Source organism: Sinohyriopsis cumingii, chromosome 4, assembly GCF_028554795.1.
Source record: "Sinohyriopsis cumingii isolate HCF-2022 chromosome 4, ASM2855479v2, whole genome shotgun sequence".
NCBI lineage: Eukaryota > Metazoa > Mollusca > Bivalvia > Unionida > Unionidae > Sinohyriopsis > Sinohyriopsis cumingii.
In genome coordinates, this window is record NC_142964.1 from 68,675,024 (window position 1) to 68,693,979 (window position 18,956).

The 18,956-nt window shown below is 35.1% G+C and overlaps 1 protein-coding gene across 1 annotated transcript in view; it reads right to left on the bottom strand.

Moving 5' to 3' along the window:
• Positions 1 to 553: 553 nt before the first annotated feature.
• The window catches only part of LOC149801396 (lachesin-like), a 44,273-nt gene continuing 25,870 nt past the window's right edge, over positions 554 to 18,956 (bottom strand). Inside the window, exons 4-8 of the mRNA XM_089955476.1 lie at positions 12,941 to 13,145; positions 9,961 to 10,104; positions 4,382 to 4,507; positions 3,464 to 3,778; positions 554 to 819 (exon numbers count right to left, since the gene is read on the bottom strand). Of these exons, the coding sequence (XP_089811602.1) occupies positions 773 to 819; positions 3,464 to 3,778; positions 4,382 to 4,507; positions 9,961 to 10,104; positions 12,941 to 13,145 (837 nt within the window). The 3' untranslated portion in view covers positions 554 to 772. The remainder of the gene's footprint in view (positions 820 to 3,463; positions 3,779 to 4,381; positions 4,508 to 9,960; positions 10,105 to 12,940; positions 13,146 to 18,956) is intronic.

Here is an 18,956-nt window from a genome sequence, read left to right on the forward strand (position 1 = left end):
AAAGCGCGGGTACCAAGGCGGTTGCCTCGTTCGCCTTGCCCTAGGGCCGGCCTGCATGTGTCCTTTAAATGGATACATGTCCTTAATGGCAGGTTAGGTCGATTGGACCGATAAGGCCTAATTGGGCCCCATACGTTGGTCATTTTAAAAAAAAGTGTATCTATAGAGAGAAAATAATTGCAAAGGGATGGGAGGAAATTGTAAGGGCAATATCATATAAAACTTGTTTAAAAGTTTTTGTTTCCAAATGCCGTGTTCACAGGCAGCCCCGCGCGTAAATCCTGGGGGCCCTACCAAAATGATCCAAATCGGGTACCGCGTTTGCTAAGACCGCTGCTGCTTCATGGATGAGTGTTCGTTAAAATGACATAAGCTTTAGTACAAGTATAAGAGATAATGAGCAAGATTAACAAAGAAACATCATCATTGTGAAGATTTATTTAATATATCTGACTCTTTATAAAATCGTCCGAAACAATGAACGTTAATTGCAATTATCTGTTAAATAACAATGCATCTTAATGGGGATAGAATACAACGCAAACGAAAGAACGAAGTTGACTAAGTGGTTTAATGCATCAGCATATATCATAATGCGTTGTTCTAACAATTCAAAATAAAACATATGTGATACGAGTTTTCAAGAGTCACGCGAAACATTTTTCTTTGAAGATTTTGATGTTGACATCAACAAAACACATGTAAATACACCACCAATATTGTCCTTGTCATGCGCACATAAAATTACCTGTCTGTGCATAAAACATTCTTTTCACACATTTGTGATGTCCTCCTTATCCTCAGTGTCTTCTATTGGCTCTGAAAGACAGTAAATGAGGGCAAGGTCAATACAAAAAGAAAAGATTAAGGCTGTGCTTACTTTATATGTCCCTGGCTTGATGTTCAAGCCAATAATTGGCACTCAATGGACTGATTTGGTTTGGTAGGTTTCAGCACATTAACACAAGTAGTTTATTTAGTGGCGAAATAATTACATTGCCCAAAGTCACATAGCAGTATTTGACCCAGGCTGTCTGAGGTAGGATTCGAAGCTGTACACTTTTGGTCGTGAGTCAGACACGCTAACCACGTAGCCACCGCGGTTCAACCCAAGAGAGATTGGATGTTCAACCCAATAACTGGCACTTGTCCCATAGTGAAATATATCAGTGGGAGAAAGTACCACTTTTATTGCCACAGCGGCAAGGTCAAATTTGGGACTACTTTCTATTTAGGAAGGATATCTGCCCTTAGGTATGTTATTCAGACCTGTATTTCAGTCTTTAGTCCTGTTTCACTTCTTCTTTCCCCATGAGGATAAACATATCGTTGTGTTTCAGTATTGATCACACTCTATTATACATTTATAAAATCAATGAAAAGGCACAATCAAGAATGTCTAGAAACGAACCCCAAACAGCATGGAAATGGCTTAAAGTATTAACATTTTATAATTAGTTTTTCACATTCAAATTGTCAGTAAGTTAACTTACGTGACTATCTGCAATTTGATAGTCTGTATCACCCATATATTACCGTATACGTGTTGCACACTAACGGCACACATTTTAATCATACCTGAAAATGACGGATAAATCAGGTATTGATGAGTGCTGAATGCACACGAAATTAAGTGACAATTGAAATTTGGTTACAGTGTCAGTTACCGAAATAAACTGCAAGCTAGCCAACACACTGAAATAAACTGCAAGCTAGCCAACACACGAAAATTCAGGTTTGAATGCAGACATAAACAAAATTAGAAACCAAATGGTGACAAGTAAACTCACAATCATTAAAAGATGTTGTTTAATGATGCTACTCTCTTATGTCTATTTGAGAGCTGTGCCATTTCTTTTGATTACAGTATTATATGTGCACCCCACTAATGTTTACTGTGTCAATCCGAGCACGAAATCCACTAAGGTGTACTGTGTCAATCCGCGCAGGAAATGTGTTAACGAAGATAAATCTCTTCAATTGAACTATAATAGAGAAAAAAATGCATGCAAACAGAAACATTTTGCATGAAAAATATATAATAAAAAGGAAATCTACTTTTTTGAGTAGATACAAGGAAATATTTCACTTATAAATCGGAAAAATGTTTGTATTGTCACTAGTTGCTTTGCCGCTCGCGAAAATACCTCTCAACTTCAGTCGTGACATATTTACTTATATCCATAGATATTCTTTATACATTGTTTCAAATATTTCGAAGTATTCCAAAACAAAAGTGAGACTGATGTCTTAATATCAGCTCATATAAAGTCATTTTGTTCAATTTTCGTTTAAAGCGGGGGCTGTCCTTGACTTCAAAACAAAATTATCCATAAAGCGCTTTTACGTACCTCTGCAATTTCTCCTCCGTAGATTCAGGTAATAAAACATGTTTCAAGATACATTAACGATGCAGTAGGTTGTTTTATGCACACATTACACTTAGTTTTAAGTACATATATGGAGTTTTCCATACTGTACCTTATCTAATGATTGGCTCTTATTTTGATATATTGAGTTATCCATAATGTACCTTATGCTTAGATTCACTCAGTAGAAAAAGTGAATCGAAAATAAATCGGAGGTATCAAGTTCAAAAGTCCATTCGGAGCCCTTTTTTTCTGTATTGTATTTAACTTCTCACGCTAAATCTTTTTTTCTTGGAAAATGATTACCGTTTTTCGGTATTTTGTTTAAAATGGTAAAGTATTATCTTCATCATAACCCAAAATCTAATACTGTATACATTTATTTAAGAGTATGGAACTCTGACATAACTAATTTTTAAAAATGACTAGACGACTAAGTATTGTTTCGTCCACTGACCAATGACCTACTATAGACCTCTTAGCTTATTCTGTCAAGAGAACTTCTAAAAAGAGGTTTTGCACTGTTTCTGCTTGTTGTTTATACCGCTTTTATATATATATATATATATATATATATATATATATATATATATATATATATATATATATATATATATATATATAAATTTAGCGACACTTTTTTAAAACATTTTCAGGATTTTTTTCGCATATTTAGCTGCCTTCATTTACATAATAAAAGCATCAGGGTTTGACGAAACTATATTGGTGATACTCTCTTACAATAACTATTCAAAGGAGTCATAAACATAAAAATATGTATCCAGACAAATTTCAACAAAAACTATAAAACTATCAAAATGCTGAAGAAGTATGTAAGACACACTAGAACCAAACGATGAAGAAAGAGAACACTACTAATTTACAAGACAAAAAAAAAAAAAAAAAAGAAAAGAAACCAAACAAAACCAAACATAATTATTTAGAGGACGCATCATAGATAGTTAGTCTAATATGTTGCTGACGAATGAAAATTAAATGGATTTCTTTAATGAAAAACTTATTACCAGAAGGAGGATACTAAGTACATTCATTTTTTCTCTATTACAGAGTATGGTAACAATTGTTCTACTTACTTTGTATAACCACAAAGTTCTCGCTGTATCCACTGCTGAAGTTACTAGTTCTACAGACATATTTGCCATAGTCACTGTCTTCCAGAGAATCTTTCCGGATCGTCATCGAGAGGAAAAGAGTATTGTAATCTTTCACAAAATCGTCATCTGGTCGCAGATCGTACTTCCAACCAGAACTGATCGGTAAACTGTCATTTTGAAATGCCCATTCCAACTTCCCTTCCATAGGAAACGCCTCTACCGCGCAGTGTAACGTCACTTCCTGTCTTTTTGTGGCTATTATTGTATTTTGAGGAACTACAACTTCTGGTCCAACTTATTAAAATAAGAAACAAATAGAATTGTATCGACTACTTTAGACGCAAAACAGATGCTCTTGTTTGAATTTAACAAACAACGGCAGTATTAATATGCCATGTGCATGGATTATGACTGGTTCTCAGCTGGAATGAAATGTCGAGGAGATACTTGATTACTATCCCTTTCTTTTTAAAAGAACTAATCTTTTCTCGATTCCCGTTGTAACAGACTGAACCTTTTTCTCCCTTCAAACACACACACACACACACACACACAAAGACAACCATCTTGAAACCATAACTCAGTCTATATATGCGAAATAGAAGTCTAGTATTCCTACAAGAACCGAAATCAACATTTTAGTTTTAAATCCTTACAGTTATACTTAATATTGAACATCGTACACAAAACATTTCAAGTTTTAATTTTAAAAATGTCAATTTGGTAACAATATCCGTTTGATAACCACAGAAGTGCCACTACGAGTTTTGCAGCTATCTAATGAATAAAATCAATTTGGTTAAATAATAATAAGATTTAAAGTAAGTAGTCCTGAGAGAGAGAGAGAGAGAGAGAGAGAGAGAGAGAGAGAGAGAGATAGGGAGGGTGGGTAAGTACACTTGACACGGATTCGGATGTCTCTACTTTTTTCGTCAACGCTATTCTTGGCCAAGCAAACATATATGTTGTCATAGTAACGGCTCATATTATGCAGCACAAGTCTGTTTCCTTCCGCTCGACTGTCTGAAAAACAAGTAAACTTGAAGAAAACTAAATACAAATGTATGTATGTCATAGATTTCAGATTAACATTTAAACAGAACGTCACACAGAAGGATGATGACCTTCTTATAAAGAATCGATGTTGTGATAAAAATGACCGTGAAATTCTTTTCTTCTTTTTTGTATGCGAGACATTCTTGTTTAACTAAAACATTGGTTGTTCTTCATTTGCGAGAAAGTTCCACTACTGTCCTCTGACTTCTTACTAAAATAATATAAAATATATATCCATAGGCTTATGGATGTCGATTTATGTGATGGGTATGTTTTGCAAACGTTCCATCACAATAGATGTTTAATTTGTCTGGTTTGCTTCACTTGTGATACCGCCTTTTAAAAAAGAGACCTTGTATATATTACGCATTATTTAAGGAACCTTTAATTCCCTTTATTTTGGCTTATGATTAACTAACAACTTGCTTACCTCCTACAGCAGAACAACTCGATAACTGCCTGCGTTCATTGCTCGACAAGCATGCTCCAGCTACCAAGTGCAGAGTATCAATTCAAAAGTGTTCTCCGTGATATAGCAGTATTAGGGACCAGCTTCGCACTGCTAAAAGAGACCGCCGTAAAGCTGAGAGGTTTTGGGTTTCCAACAGACTCACTAATCATAAGGAAATCAATGAAGTCGCTTAGAAGAATGTCACAAATATAGTCCATGCAGCGAAATCAGCCCACTACATTACAAAGATCATGGAAAGTTTCAGCTGCAAAGAGCTCTTCGAGATTACTAACAAGCTAATGTCAAGGAACAAATAACAGATCTACACCACTTCCATCTACCTTCTCTCCAGTTGACCTTCCGGACATGTTTGCAAATTTCTTCCGTGACAAAGTACAAACCATTAGAGATAAGCTTGATACTACAATTTCAATTGACTCATCGTCGCCATGCAGTTGGGATACAGAATTTGAGCGGCAAACATTCGCAGCATTTGAACCTGTCTCTATGGATTTCGTACGTACAATCGTGATGAAGAGTGTACCAAAGTCTTGATTCAATTCCAACATCACTGCTGCTTGAGTGCTTAGATCCAGTATTGCCTTCACTAACTGATGCTATTAATACCTCTCTCTCATCAGGGGAATTCCCATCTTTTTTCAAAACTGCCATTGTAAAGCCTCTGCTGAAGAATCCAACACTCGACCGTAACGATTTAAAGAACTACCGCCCAGTTTCTAATCTCACATTCTTATAAAAAATCTTAGAAAAGCTGTTATATCCCAGCTTGTATATCATTTGAATTCAAATAGTCTTTTTAGTAATGCACAGTCTGAATATCATCCTTGCCACAGTACTGAAACTACTCTTCTGAAAGTAGATAATAACATTCCCTCTCCTCTGGATAGCGGAAAGATTACAGTCCTCACATTCCTTGATTTGTCTGCAGCATTTGACACAATAGACCATGATATATTACTTCACCGTCTCCAGCATGTATTTGGCATTTATGATACAGCCTTACTGTAGTTCAAGTCCTACTTGGTCAACAGGACATAAATTGTGTCTGCAAATGGAATACACTCCAGCCCAGTTGATCTATTTTGCGGTGTTCCACAAGGGTCTGTTTTTGTACATGTTCTCTTCATTCGATACTCTCAGTCGCTCTCAAGTGTCATAGATCATCATCCAGTGTCTCACCAATTGTACGCTGATGACACCCAAATATACAAATCTAGGCACCCAACTGAAGTTGATGCTACCATCCAAGGTGTAGAGAGGTGCATTTCTGATGTGAAATCATTGATGACATGTAACAAGCTGCAGATGAATGATAAAACTGAGGCCATTCTGATCACAATACAAAGACTTTATCATTCACATCCTTTACCTCAGACAATAAATATCAGGAACACCAACATTAAATTCACAAAATCAGTACGAAACCTAGGTGTTACTCTGGACAGTACTCTCACATTGCACCAACAGGTCATGAACATATGCAAGGCTGCATATCTTGAGCTGAGACGCATCAGCTCAATTCGCAAATATCTTCCAGTTGATGCCACTAAAACACTTGTGTGTTCATTAGTACTTTCAAGACTGGACTATTGTAACTCAATTCTGTCTGGTTCATCTCAATATCTACTACAGAAATTCAAAAAGTTCAAAACACAGCTGTTAGGATCATACTTAGTGTACCACGACCAGAGCACACCTCCCCGCTGCTCTGTACCATACACTGGCTATCCATTCGATCCAGAATCAGACTCAAAATTTGTTCTCTGTGCTACGTTTCACTGACGGACTCAAGTCCAACATACATATCCGAGCTCACCCATGTGTACACACCAGTAAGATACTTACATTCCTCTTCTGACAATCGTATACTCATTATTCCCACTATGAACACAAAGTCATATGGACAGCGTTCTTTTGCATACCAGGGCCCAGCAACGTGAAATGAATTTCCCACTGAACTTAGTCACAAAGACACAGTGATCCCATTCAAGATTGCTCTCAAAACTCAGTTATTTCGACTGCAAGAACAAACTTAAAGACCTAATAATGTTTCCTACCTTAAATATTTTCAGCATGTTTTTTATGTTTTCTAATTTCATGGTGTTTGTTTTTGTAATCATATCATGATATATGTTTTTTTATCTTATAGGTGTTGTCTAATGTCGTAAAGCGCTTAGAGCTTCTAACGATTCGACGCTATGCAAAGTCCTCATTATTATTAGTATTATTATTGTTATTAATGTGTGTAATATGGGTCATAGTGTATGTGCATCTATAAAATTTAAAAAAAACTGCTTGTTCCGCTCGGTCATTTTCACTTCCGGGACTTCAACAAACACGTTCTGGTTTATTTTGGTCACTTGTATGTAGGCATTATGTGATTGCGAACTACAAGTTAGATTTGCTTACAACAGAAACTGAAGAGTTTACAATGTTCAAAACTAAGCACATTGTCAAGTTTACGCTTTGCAAAAGCACATATTAATGCACTTTTTTGAAAGAATCGTGCTTAGTTTAAAATTGCTTCCAAGCGATGTATTAGATTGACTTCCTTTAGTCATGAAAATTAACACAGTAATGGGGCAACGCGTTTGGAACTAATTTGTTGCTCTTAACATACAGACGTGACCTCAGATATGATCGGGATAATATCCAAAATTGGATTGCAAATTGTCAGATTGCAGAGTCGCGTATTTAGCGACTATAACACAGAGTGGAACATCAGAGGTAAACTATAAAAAAAAGGAGATAAATCTTTTTTTACATTGTATATATTTGGTAATTCAATCTGAACCCCTGACGGGCAAAACTAGTTTTATCTATTTCAGTAACTGCTAATGATAGAATACCTTAGACTAATTCAGGCTGATTTTCAAGAATATGGAAGCAGTCATTTTGGTTGGCAGTGTGTTCAGATCATATAAAATTTCCACAAGTACAATATCCAAAGAAATTTAGGCCACAGTACACGAAAGCAGCATAAAGGTACGCCATTATTTCTCCATTTCGCAAATGCAAACAACTTCACCTTTCATCTGTCTGTCTCTCTCTCTCGGAAGTCCATGATATCATTAGAGCGCTCCATCCCATCAAAATACAAAGGCGAACCGAGTCGAAATAGTCACATAGTACAGCTGACCCCATTTAATACGCAAAAAGTGCAAACTCACAGTATCTTAGAAAATCTATCAATATTGTTTGAAAATAGTCAGTGAATGCAGTTGATACATATCTCATGTAAGACATTTTAGTGACTAAAATCCGAAGAAATAATCCTGTTTGATCAATCTGCTTCTCCAAGTTTTCAAAACAGAACACGTACAAATCCGTGTACGTGTCTCGTAAAGTGGGGCTCCATACAGGGCCGTATAGAGCGATCACTGGCCCTGTGGTAAGAAACACCCGGGCATCTCATTGTTCTTGTTCAAAGAAAACTTACTTTTATAAAATTAAAAGTATTGTTCGGCCCGTGCCCCCTTACGGGCAGTGTAAGTGCGTAACGTACCTAATACCCATTTATGCAAAATACGGATATGCAGTATACAAAACAAACGTATAAAGTACCCATTTATACAGAATACGGATATGCAGTGTACAACACAAGCGTACATACTTCTTGAAACGTGTAGTGAAGAGTGTAATAGTAAAGGTATTGTTAAAAACTTCTGAATATTAGTGTGCTGTAGTATTTATTAGGTAACAGTATGTCAATCTATCCCTGTAATTTACTCTCCATGCACCTCAATGCACTTCATCTGCCTGATTATCCAACTATTAAACGCCAGTTTATATTCACTATTTGGTCTGCTGTTCATATGCTGGAAAACTGTACTCCAAACCGTATGGCAGCTTTCCAATCGTCTGACTTCAACAAATCTTTGAGAACGGAACTCAACCAAAAATCGACTTAATCGGGACTGTATGGAGGATGTGGCATGGTTTAGATACTGTACTATGTCAGAAAGTCAGTCGTGGAGTTGATGGATACCTAGTGTATTGCTGCGAGCACGTGTGGCTTGGTTCAGTTACTCAGCTTTGACAGTACTCTGGAGACATACAAATGTTCGGTGACATGAATAGTCAGGCACAGATACTTGGACGACCAGACCTTTTGTACCGAAACATAACGCGTACAAAACTATCTTGACGGTACCACTACGACGAGCATTGTTTGGTCTCTGCTCATTTACTCCAATCCGAACTTGATTATTATCTCTTGAGTCATGTTACAAAAATAAGTCCATCTTACATCACCTGTGACATTCCCATTTTTTATATTTGGCTAGTACCTGTTTAGCCATGTCCTCAAAGGTCTTTTTTGATCAGCCGTCAACAACTGCGGGACCCATCTTCCACAAACCTTTCGGGCTTCAAATGATTCTTCAAGATATTACCCCGTCCCACCTCTCTCTCTCTCTCTCTCTCTCTCTCTCTCTCTCTCTCTCTCTCTCTCTCTCTCTCTCGATTTCAAGAGGTTGACTTCGGAGATTCGTGGTGGTACAAAGCAGGATCATGCATCTCTCATCATCCGGTGTATTCGAGACTTATCAAGAAAAAAAAATCACATATTATTTTGGTCAGTCACTAACATTTTGAAACCAACTGAATACCCTTTAATCTCTTTACAGCTGACTTTTTATTATAAGAGGTTTTTAAAATATTTTACGATTTTAAAGATTCTAAATGGTACCCCAAAACCAATTAGAGCAGCCAATTAATGCAACTCAAACAATTCATTTCTCTTCTTTTGGCCGAAAAACACAGTTTGTGTCGCTTTAAGACAGCGCCAGTGTCTTTCTCACGTCGAGAATACTCAATATTAAGTTATTATAACGAACTAATTTTTTGGTCTGTGTGTATACTTTTCTACAATTCTTTATTTAATACTGACTTGTATTGACGAAGTACTGTAGTGTACAATGGGTGTATTAAGCAAGGCAATACCCACCTTGCCCTATTCTATCAGTTTGGTTTGGCGGTTTCCAGTACCAGTGTACTGTTGGAGTCGGGTAACCAGTTGCGTTACACCACAAAGTGCCCGTGTCTCCCTCGTCAAACGTCATATTCTGCGTCTCCTGTATAATTGGTGAAGCTGCATGATAAAAGAAAAGAATTAACACAAAGACATCTCGGTGAGTGAAATTGTATATGTGTTTAGTGTGCTTATCACTTTGTGAAAGAAAATAGTTGTATTTGTGATGCATACGGTGTATCTAAATTTCTGATATATATATATATATATATATATATATATATATATATATATATATATATATATATATATATATATATATATCTCAAATTATGTTCTATCATACAGGTTAGCGAATTTTTAATTAGAACTCTACGGAGATTCCAACCCGAGTCCTGGGATAAACAGCACCCATCGCTTTGCCTGCACACATGAGCCCATATTCAATCATGACTAAGCACACATCATCTAAAAATTATGGTACTCAGTCGGTGTTATATGCATTCGTGCGTAGCAGACACATTCGAATGACGACCTAGTATTTGATTCTCATCTATTTACATAGTCATTCCAGATTCCTATAAAACAAATCAAGGTATATATAATTAATTATAGAGAATTATAAATATTCACCAGACAGAACGGAAAGTGCTATCCTGGATTCTATAAAAGAAAGCTTGATAATAGTAGGGAGAATTAATATTTTAATAAAATAATACTATCATACAGGTTAGAGTATGTGTGTGTGTGTGTGTGTGTGTGTATATATATATATATATATATATATATATATATATATATATATATATATATATATATATATATATATATATATATATTGTTATCTATATTTGACTTAATTTATATTTGATTAATTTGTTTGGTAGTTTTAAAATTATTTTTATTGTTTCCATTACATGTTTTACTAATTTAATTTTGTTTTCTGGAATTTGACATTTTTGGCAATTTAGTTTGACCTGACTGTTTTTTCGTAACGTTGTATATTTATGCTGACCTAGTTCCTGACCTTATACATAATTAATAACAACTGTAGTAAACAACTTCCTTTTTTATTTATTATTAAGTGTGTGACCTTGTAAAGCAAATTGATCACGTGACCCTCATACGTGAATCTGTTTTGCGCAGTAGCTAGATTTAACACCGATGTTTTGAGAAATAATCTGAGTTCGGCTTCTAAACGCTTAGATATCAACGTGTTTTTTCTGTTGATACCAGTTGGGGTTACATTTTAATTTTTCTTCAAATTATTTTGGATTCTATCAATAGATCTTTGTATCCTTATGCGGACCTAATTCCTGACCTTGATACAGAATTAGCAACAACTTTAGTTAAATTCCCTTTTCTTATTGATTCTTAATCTGTGACTTAAAGAGTGACATCGAGGATGCCCTCGGGTGCTTGATGTAAAGCTTCTACCTTGTTTTGGAAAGTGAACTGACCCTCATACGGGCATCTGTTTTGCGCAGTAGCTAGGTTTAATACCGATGTTTGGAGATATATTCTGAGTTAGGTTTTTAAACGCATAGATATCAATGTGTTTTTCAGTTGTTACCAGTTGGAAGTACATTTTAATTTTTCTTCAAATTATTTGTTTCTAAGAGATAAACTCTTTTCCCTGGAGAATATTGAAGTGTTCATACATAATTCTAGGACAAAGACATTTATTGAAATTCTATTCGGAATTCCATCATCGGAATATTAGTTTCCGTGGAAAAAGAAAGAAATGAAGACACATCGGTACTACACTGGCTATATCATACGTCATCGTTTTATAATTTTGGATTTTTCTTCGGGAATCGAAATCAATTTAATTAGAACGTTTTATTACTAGGTTTAATTCTTGGATTATTCTTGGATTAATTTTGATTGTTAAAACCGTAAGTGCTATTTTCCATTGTCACCGTGTTTTTCTAGGGAAATACTTTTATTGTTAAATTTTGCAAAGCTTGTTGTCTCCACTGTTTACTTGTTCCTGTCAATGAGAGCCTTAACACGTATATATATATATATATATATATATATATATATATATATATATATATATATATATATATATATATATATATATATATGTTATTGTGCACAAATAAAATGATCTTTTGCAGCCGACACATTTTCGTTTAAATAAATCTCTATATTTGCTTAATATCTTGTAATTACTACTATAAAAATGAATATCCCGGGATATAATTTGCGCTTACATATATTTACATAAATAAAAATAAATAAGCAACAAATGTCGTTATGGCTCATCGATTTCTAGGTCAATAAAAATGTTATTTAGCATCCGTAACAGGTTGAAATAAACTAGTTGAAACATAATAATTTTAAAGGTTTAATTCCTGTAGAAACATCCATGTAAAGTTTTGCAAACACAACGGCTTTTGTGTTTTATTTGTTTGTCTTGTCCGTGTTTTGTATTTGCCTTTGAAAAAGACTCATTAAGAGTCGAAATCACTCAGGCTAGATATGCACTGATCGTTGTCAGTGCGTTGCATTTATCTTAACCAATCCCTGACACACGTGATCCCTTACTGGATCCTGTGGGCTTGAAAGGACTTTTATTCGCCATATGATTTGTATTCTTTATATATATATATATATATATATATATATATATATATATATATATATATATATATATATATATATATATATATATATATATATATATATATATATATATATATGTAATGAATATTGTAGGATATAAAAAAATATTATTCTCATAGTAATATGAATCATGACCTCAGCACTTAGTGCCTCGAAATTTATCCATATCTACTGATGCTGACAACTCAACGTGATCAAGTATTCAAGATCACATTATTATGAGAATAATACAACATCTCTCTCACACATACACAGGAACACACACACACACACACACACACACACACACACACACACACACACATTATGATGGTATACTTACATTCCACAAGGAGTTTACCATTCAAAATTACTTCCTCACCAACCCTACAGGTGTAGTTCCCGGAGTCTTTATGAGTCAGACGTGTTATCTTGAGGTTCCACTCACCATTGTATGGATTGTCCACACTCATCCGCGTTTTGTAAGAGGGTTGAACATTTTTGTTCACGCTTATTAAGTCATCTGGGTACTTGTACCATGTCACCTTCTAAATAATAGGAATTGCAAAGAGAATTTTACATACGCGTTCAGATCTGTGAGGACACACACACACACACACACACACACACACACACACACATATATATATATATATATATATATATATATATATATATATATATATATATATATATATATATATATATATATTGTTACGTATTTCTGATTTAATATATCTTTATTATTATTTAATTGTTTGTTTGTCAGTTTTAAAACTTTTTTTTTTCTTCTCTTACATGTTATTGCAATGTACATTTATTCAATGGAGATGATATTTTTTCAGAAAACTGGTTGACCTGAATCGTTCTTTTAATAAATACCAGGTGTTGGCCTGTATGCTGACATTGATTCAAAATTAGCGAGGAAAGTTCTATTTTACTTTAAAATGTTTGGTTGTTGTCAAGGTCATGATGCGACTAGGTTGGTTAAGAAGCAAACACTTTTAAAAACAATTATTCTGGGAATAAAATCATTGGTCTAATCAAGGCCATATTCTGTGTACGTGATATAAACACGATCACGTGACCCACCTAACCCCCCGATTTCGCAACTTGGGGGAATTTCGAAACTGCGTCTTAAAATACAATATAACCTTTGTTTTAGACAGAGATCTCTCTTAGTTTTGGGGCTTTTTACACTAATGTCAAGTTAGTTTGTTGTAGCTAGATTTTGAGCAATGATTTTCTTCAGATCAGTTTTTTCTCTGGAAATATTTTGAGGAGTGCTGACACAGAAATTTTGCAAAGAGATTGCTTACAAATTTAATTTGGTTTTACAACACCAGAGTGCCATTATTTGTATTTCTACAAGGAAAAGTACGACTACAGTATACGTCATCGTCATTCATTTTGGATTTTCCATCAGGATTCGAACTTGAAATTATTAGAACTTTTATTACAAAGACTTTTGCAAAATAATTCGTGGAATATTCTTAGATCATTTTTGGATTTGATTCTTGAAACCGAATGTTCGTCTCCTTTTTTCATTTTTACAGAATTTTTGCAGGACAAAAATTGTATGTTAAATTTTAAAAACCTTGTTGTTTTCACTCTTTCTGTGTTACTGTTTATTCGAGCCTAAACACGTAGCATATAAATTGGGGGTTCGTCCGTGATATTTGAATTTTGGTTTAAATATTTCAGAAAACTTCTATTTTTTTAAATTTGATTTCCCCATGTTTTTGAAATCTTTTGTGAGATCGACGAACGTTTTCTAAAATGGCATCAAAAGGAGGAATCTTTCTTTCAAATCCTACCCAGGAACAATTAGATCTTTTTAAAAAAGATGATTTGATTCAACTTACCAGAAAATACGATCTTTCAGAGGTAAAGGCTTTTTTAACGAAACAGGAAATAAGAAATAGTTCGGTTCAGTACTTGGTAGAAAAGAATGTTTTGGATAAAAGTGATTTGGTTTCAGTCAGTACGTCTGTATCAGACTCTGACACAAAAATCAAGGATAAAATTCAATATGGAAATGGAGTTGATGAAGATCGAACTTCAGAAATAAGGAACAGAAAAACAAATGCAAATGCAGTTACAGTTGGATAAGAGAATGAATAAATGAAATTGGAGAAAGAGAAAGAACAAACGAAATTGGAGAAAGAGAAAGAACAAATGAAATTGGAGAAAGAAAAAGAACAAATGTTATTACAAGAAAAAGAGACGCAGTTACAATATGAGAAAGAGGAGAGAGAGAGAAGAAAGAGAGATAGAAAGACAAATGGAATTACAAAAAACAGCTGCAAATACAATTAGTAGAAAAACAAATAGATAAGGAGAGAGAGAGGGAAGGAATAAAAAGAATATCAATGTAAAATGAAAGAAATGGAACTGGCAAGTGAAAAACACATTTATAGTTCAAATTCAAATTTAAGTTTTGATCTTGTAAAGAACATTAGGTTAGTGCTCCCTTTCAGAGAAAGAGAAGTAGACAAATATTTTATTCGTGTTCAAAAAGTTGCTGAAAATTTGAAAATGGCCAAGGGTGCACTGGACTCAGTTATTACAATGTGTACTCACTGGTAAGGCTAGTGATATTTATAATTCACTATCAGTTCACCAAAGTGGTGACTATGATGTTGTTAAAGAATGCATCCTAAGAGGTTACGAGTTAGTCCCTGATGCTTATCGGCAAAAATTCGGAAAGTATAAAAAGAAGTTACCAGACCTATGTCGAATTTGCACGGGAAAAAACCACGACAATTTGATCGGTGGTGCGCCTCTAGGTTAATAAAGATTACGAGAGTCTCAGCAACTCATATTGGTAGAAGAGCTTAAGACCTGTGTTCATAATGACATTAGAGTCTATCTTGACGAGCATAAGATCGAAACGTTCGAAAATGCTGCCCGTGTCGCTGACAATTATGTATAGCTCATACTGTTTCTTTTGTAAATAAGACTTCTATACATCAGTCTTTTGGCAGAAAAGTATTTCAGCCTAATAGAAGCCCTTCTAAAACTCAAACTGGCACAACTTCTAAAAATCAAACTTCGGAGAAGCTTGGTTCAAGATCCTTGTTTCTTCCTACGTGTACCTACTACAAGAAAAACGACACGTTATTTCTGATTGCTACAAATTGAAAAATGAGCATCAGAATCAATACAGACCTATTCGAAATGCTCCTATTTCTAAGAGGTCAAGGTCACGGTCATGTATTGAAAGCAATACATTTGTTGGGTCTAACAAACCCCCGTCTGATTTGATTTATGGAAAATTATGAACCATTCATATCGAAGGGTTCTATATCACTCTTGGGTGATTCGGCCAATACTATCCCTATTAAAACTTGCAGGGACACAGGAGCTTCTCGGAGTCTTTTATGGTCGGGTACTTTGCCTTTTTCTGAGAAGTATTTACTAATGAGAGTGTTCCTATTCAGGGAGTAGAGTGCGGCTTTGTTGATGTTCCTCTCCCTTGTGTAAATTTGTCATCACACTTAGTTTTAGGACCCGTGACATTCGGAATGGTCTCTGTTTTATCCGTTGAGGTCATTCATTTATTACTAGGCAACGACAAAGCTGGAGACAAAGGTGTGATTAATCCACTTGTAACAGACAAGCCATGCTTGGATCAGAAAATCGATCCAATTGAAAAAGATGTTGAAAAGGGCGGTATTCCTTTAGCTGACACATGTATTGGTCAGGCTTTTGATGAGGTCACTTTTACTCATTGTTTTGATCAATCAGAAGACATTGATCACAGTGATCCTCTTTTGATGACTTATTCTCTTCATTCTAATCAGGGTGATAAACGACAATCACTTGTCGTCGAACAGGAAAAAGATCACGAGATCTCCTGTTTGAAAGGGCCATTAGTGAAACTGAAGCTACTGAAGTTCCTGTCTGTTATTTCATTACAAATTGAATTCTTATGTGAAAATTGAGACCTCCTGAGGTATCTGCTGGTGACGAATGGTCAGAGAACTATCACATTGTAGTTCCAAAACCTTGCAGACAGGAAATACTTAGTTTGGCCCATGAAGCTCCACTGGCTGGTCATTTAGGGATCAATAAAACTTATCACAAGATCTTAGCTCACTTAATGGACCAAAAATCAATAGTGATGTTGGTAAATACTGTAGATCTTGTCATACCTGTCAAATGGTAGGAAAACCAAATCAGAAAATTCCCAAGGCTCATCTACAACCTATTCTTGCCTTTGAGGAACCATTCAGTAGAATTATAGTAGATTGTGTTGGTCTCTTACCTAAGACCAAGTCAGGTAATCAATACCTGTTGACCATTATGTGTGCGTCAACAAAGCTTCCAGAGGCAATTCCATTGAGGAATATAAAATCTAAAATAATAGTAAAAGCATTGGTAAGGTGTTTTACTCAATTTGGCCTTTCTAACTTTATCGAATTGGGTCAATGGTCAAACTATAGGTCTGGATCTTTCCAGCCTATTGTGCATGAATTAGGCGTTCAACAATTCAAGTCAGAAGTGCATTTATGGTTTGACAGAACTAAAATGGAGAGAACTTTTGAGTTTTGTAATAATGGAGTTCTGTCTCTCTTGCTCATTCTTCAAAATTTTCTTCAGATTAGATATTACGGCCGTTACAAAGTTAAGACGAAAATGAATGAGTTAAATTATAATATTAGTGGTCCTGGGATTTAAATAAATTATAGGAGTACCATTATATTGAAAGAATGAGCCAGGTGAAACATGCAGTTAATTTAGTTGTACCTGTCCACTCAGTGAAGATTTAAGTGATGGAATATCATCAGATTCTACTGACATTGGAGTGACAAATCTTCAGAATTTAGAAGTTATGAAAGATCTGGACCAGAAACTTTCACATTTGTAAGAGCAAGAAAGAAATGAACTTGAACAGTTATTATTTGAATATGAGTACTTATTTACAGATGTTCCTACAAGGACAAACAAAATTTACCGTGACGTTGAAATTATAAATTCCGAACCTGTCAAACAACACCCATACAGGATGAACCATCTCAAACAGGAATCTTTGAAAAAGGAAATTCAATATTTGCTGGAGAATGATTTTATAGCGCCTAGTAAAAGGGACTGGAGTTCACCATGCATACTTGTTCCAAAACCAGACAAAACTTTCCGTAAGATTTCTGATTATAGGAAGGTGAATAGTGTGACAAAAACAGATTAATTTCCATTACCAATAATCGATGACTGTATTGATAAGATCGGTAATACCAAGTATGTCACCAAATTTGACCTTCTGAAAGAGGTTTGGTAAATTCCACTAACGGAAAGAGCAAAGGAAATCTAGGCATTCGTGACCCTAGATGGACTTTATGAATATAAAGTAATGCCATTTGGGATGAAAGGGTCGCCGAGTAAATTTCAACGCCTCACAAATATGATTACCTGTGGTCTAGACAATTGTGATGCTTACATCTGTGATGTCATCATCTACAACGACACCTGTAAAGAAAATTTTGCTTTCCTAAATATGATTCCAGAGACTGGGATAGATTTATAAAGCCAATGGCACTCACTCAGATTCTGTAACTTTCAATATTAACATGTCTACAAAAAACACTTTTGAAGCACGTTTGCATGCTGTGTTCGTGAGTGTGTTTGTGCACAAAGTGTGAGAGAAATATGCACATATATGGTGAGAGTTTGAGTTTTTTTTCTTAACAATTTTATTCATGCTGTTAAACACAAATGTAAGATTCTTTCCATCCAGACCAGCCAGTCGGATTTCTTCCTTCGGTGTGCCCTTTGGGAGGGCTCTTAGCTTCCATTTTCTCTACACAATACAGTCAAATAAACTGCTTTAAGCGTCATTAAAAGCCAGTCAACCAAATTGTAATAACATCATTACAATTATTGATTTTAATCAATGATGTTGTGAACTCTTTTTATAGAATGAGGCCAGAAAATAACTTGGTGATGCATTAGAACGTTGATTTTGCTGTCGCATATTGCGTTACCTAGAGTAGTTCTATGGGATTCTTTAATTGTTTTGAATTTGACTTTTTTAATTTTTTTTTTAAACTGGACTACTGTTAAATGAGCAATAGATGTATTTCTCTGTAGATCGTAAGCATATTTCATGATATGCATGGGTGCCTTACTCTTGGGTCTTGCATGTTTATATTTTCTTAGTACTTATGGGATACATATGCTAATTGCGGGTACAATGATCCCGAGATCTTCTCAAGTAGAGTCACTTTACAAATAGTTTACTACAACCATATGCAGGCAGTGTGGTAGCTTAGCTGGCAGTGTTGCAGCATAGCTGTCAATATAGTAACGTAGCTAGGAATACAGTGGTGTAGCTGGCAGTGTGTCAGCGTAGCTAGCAA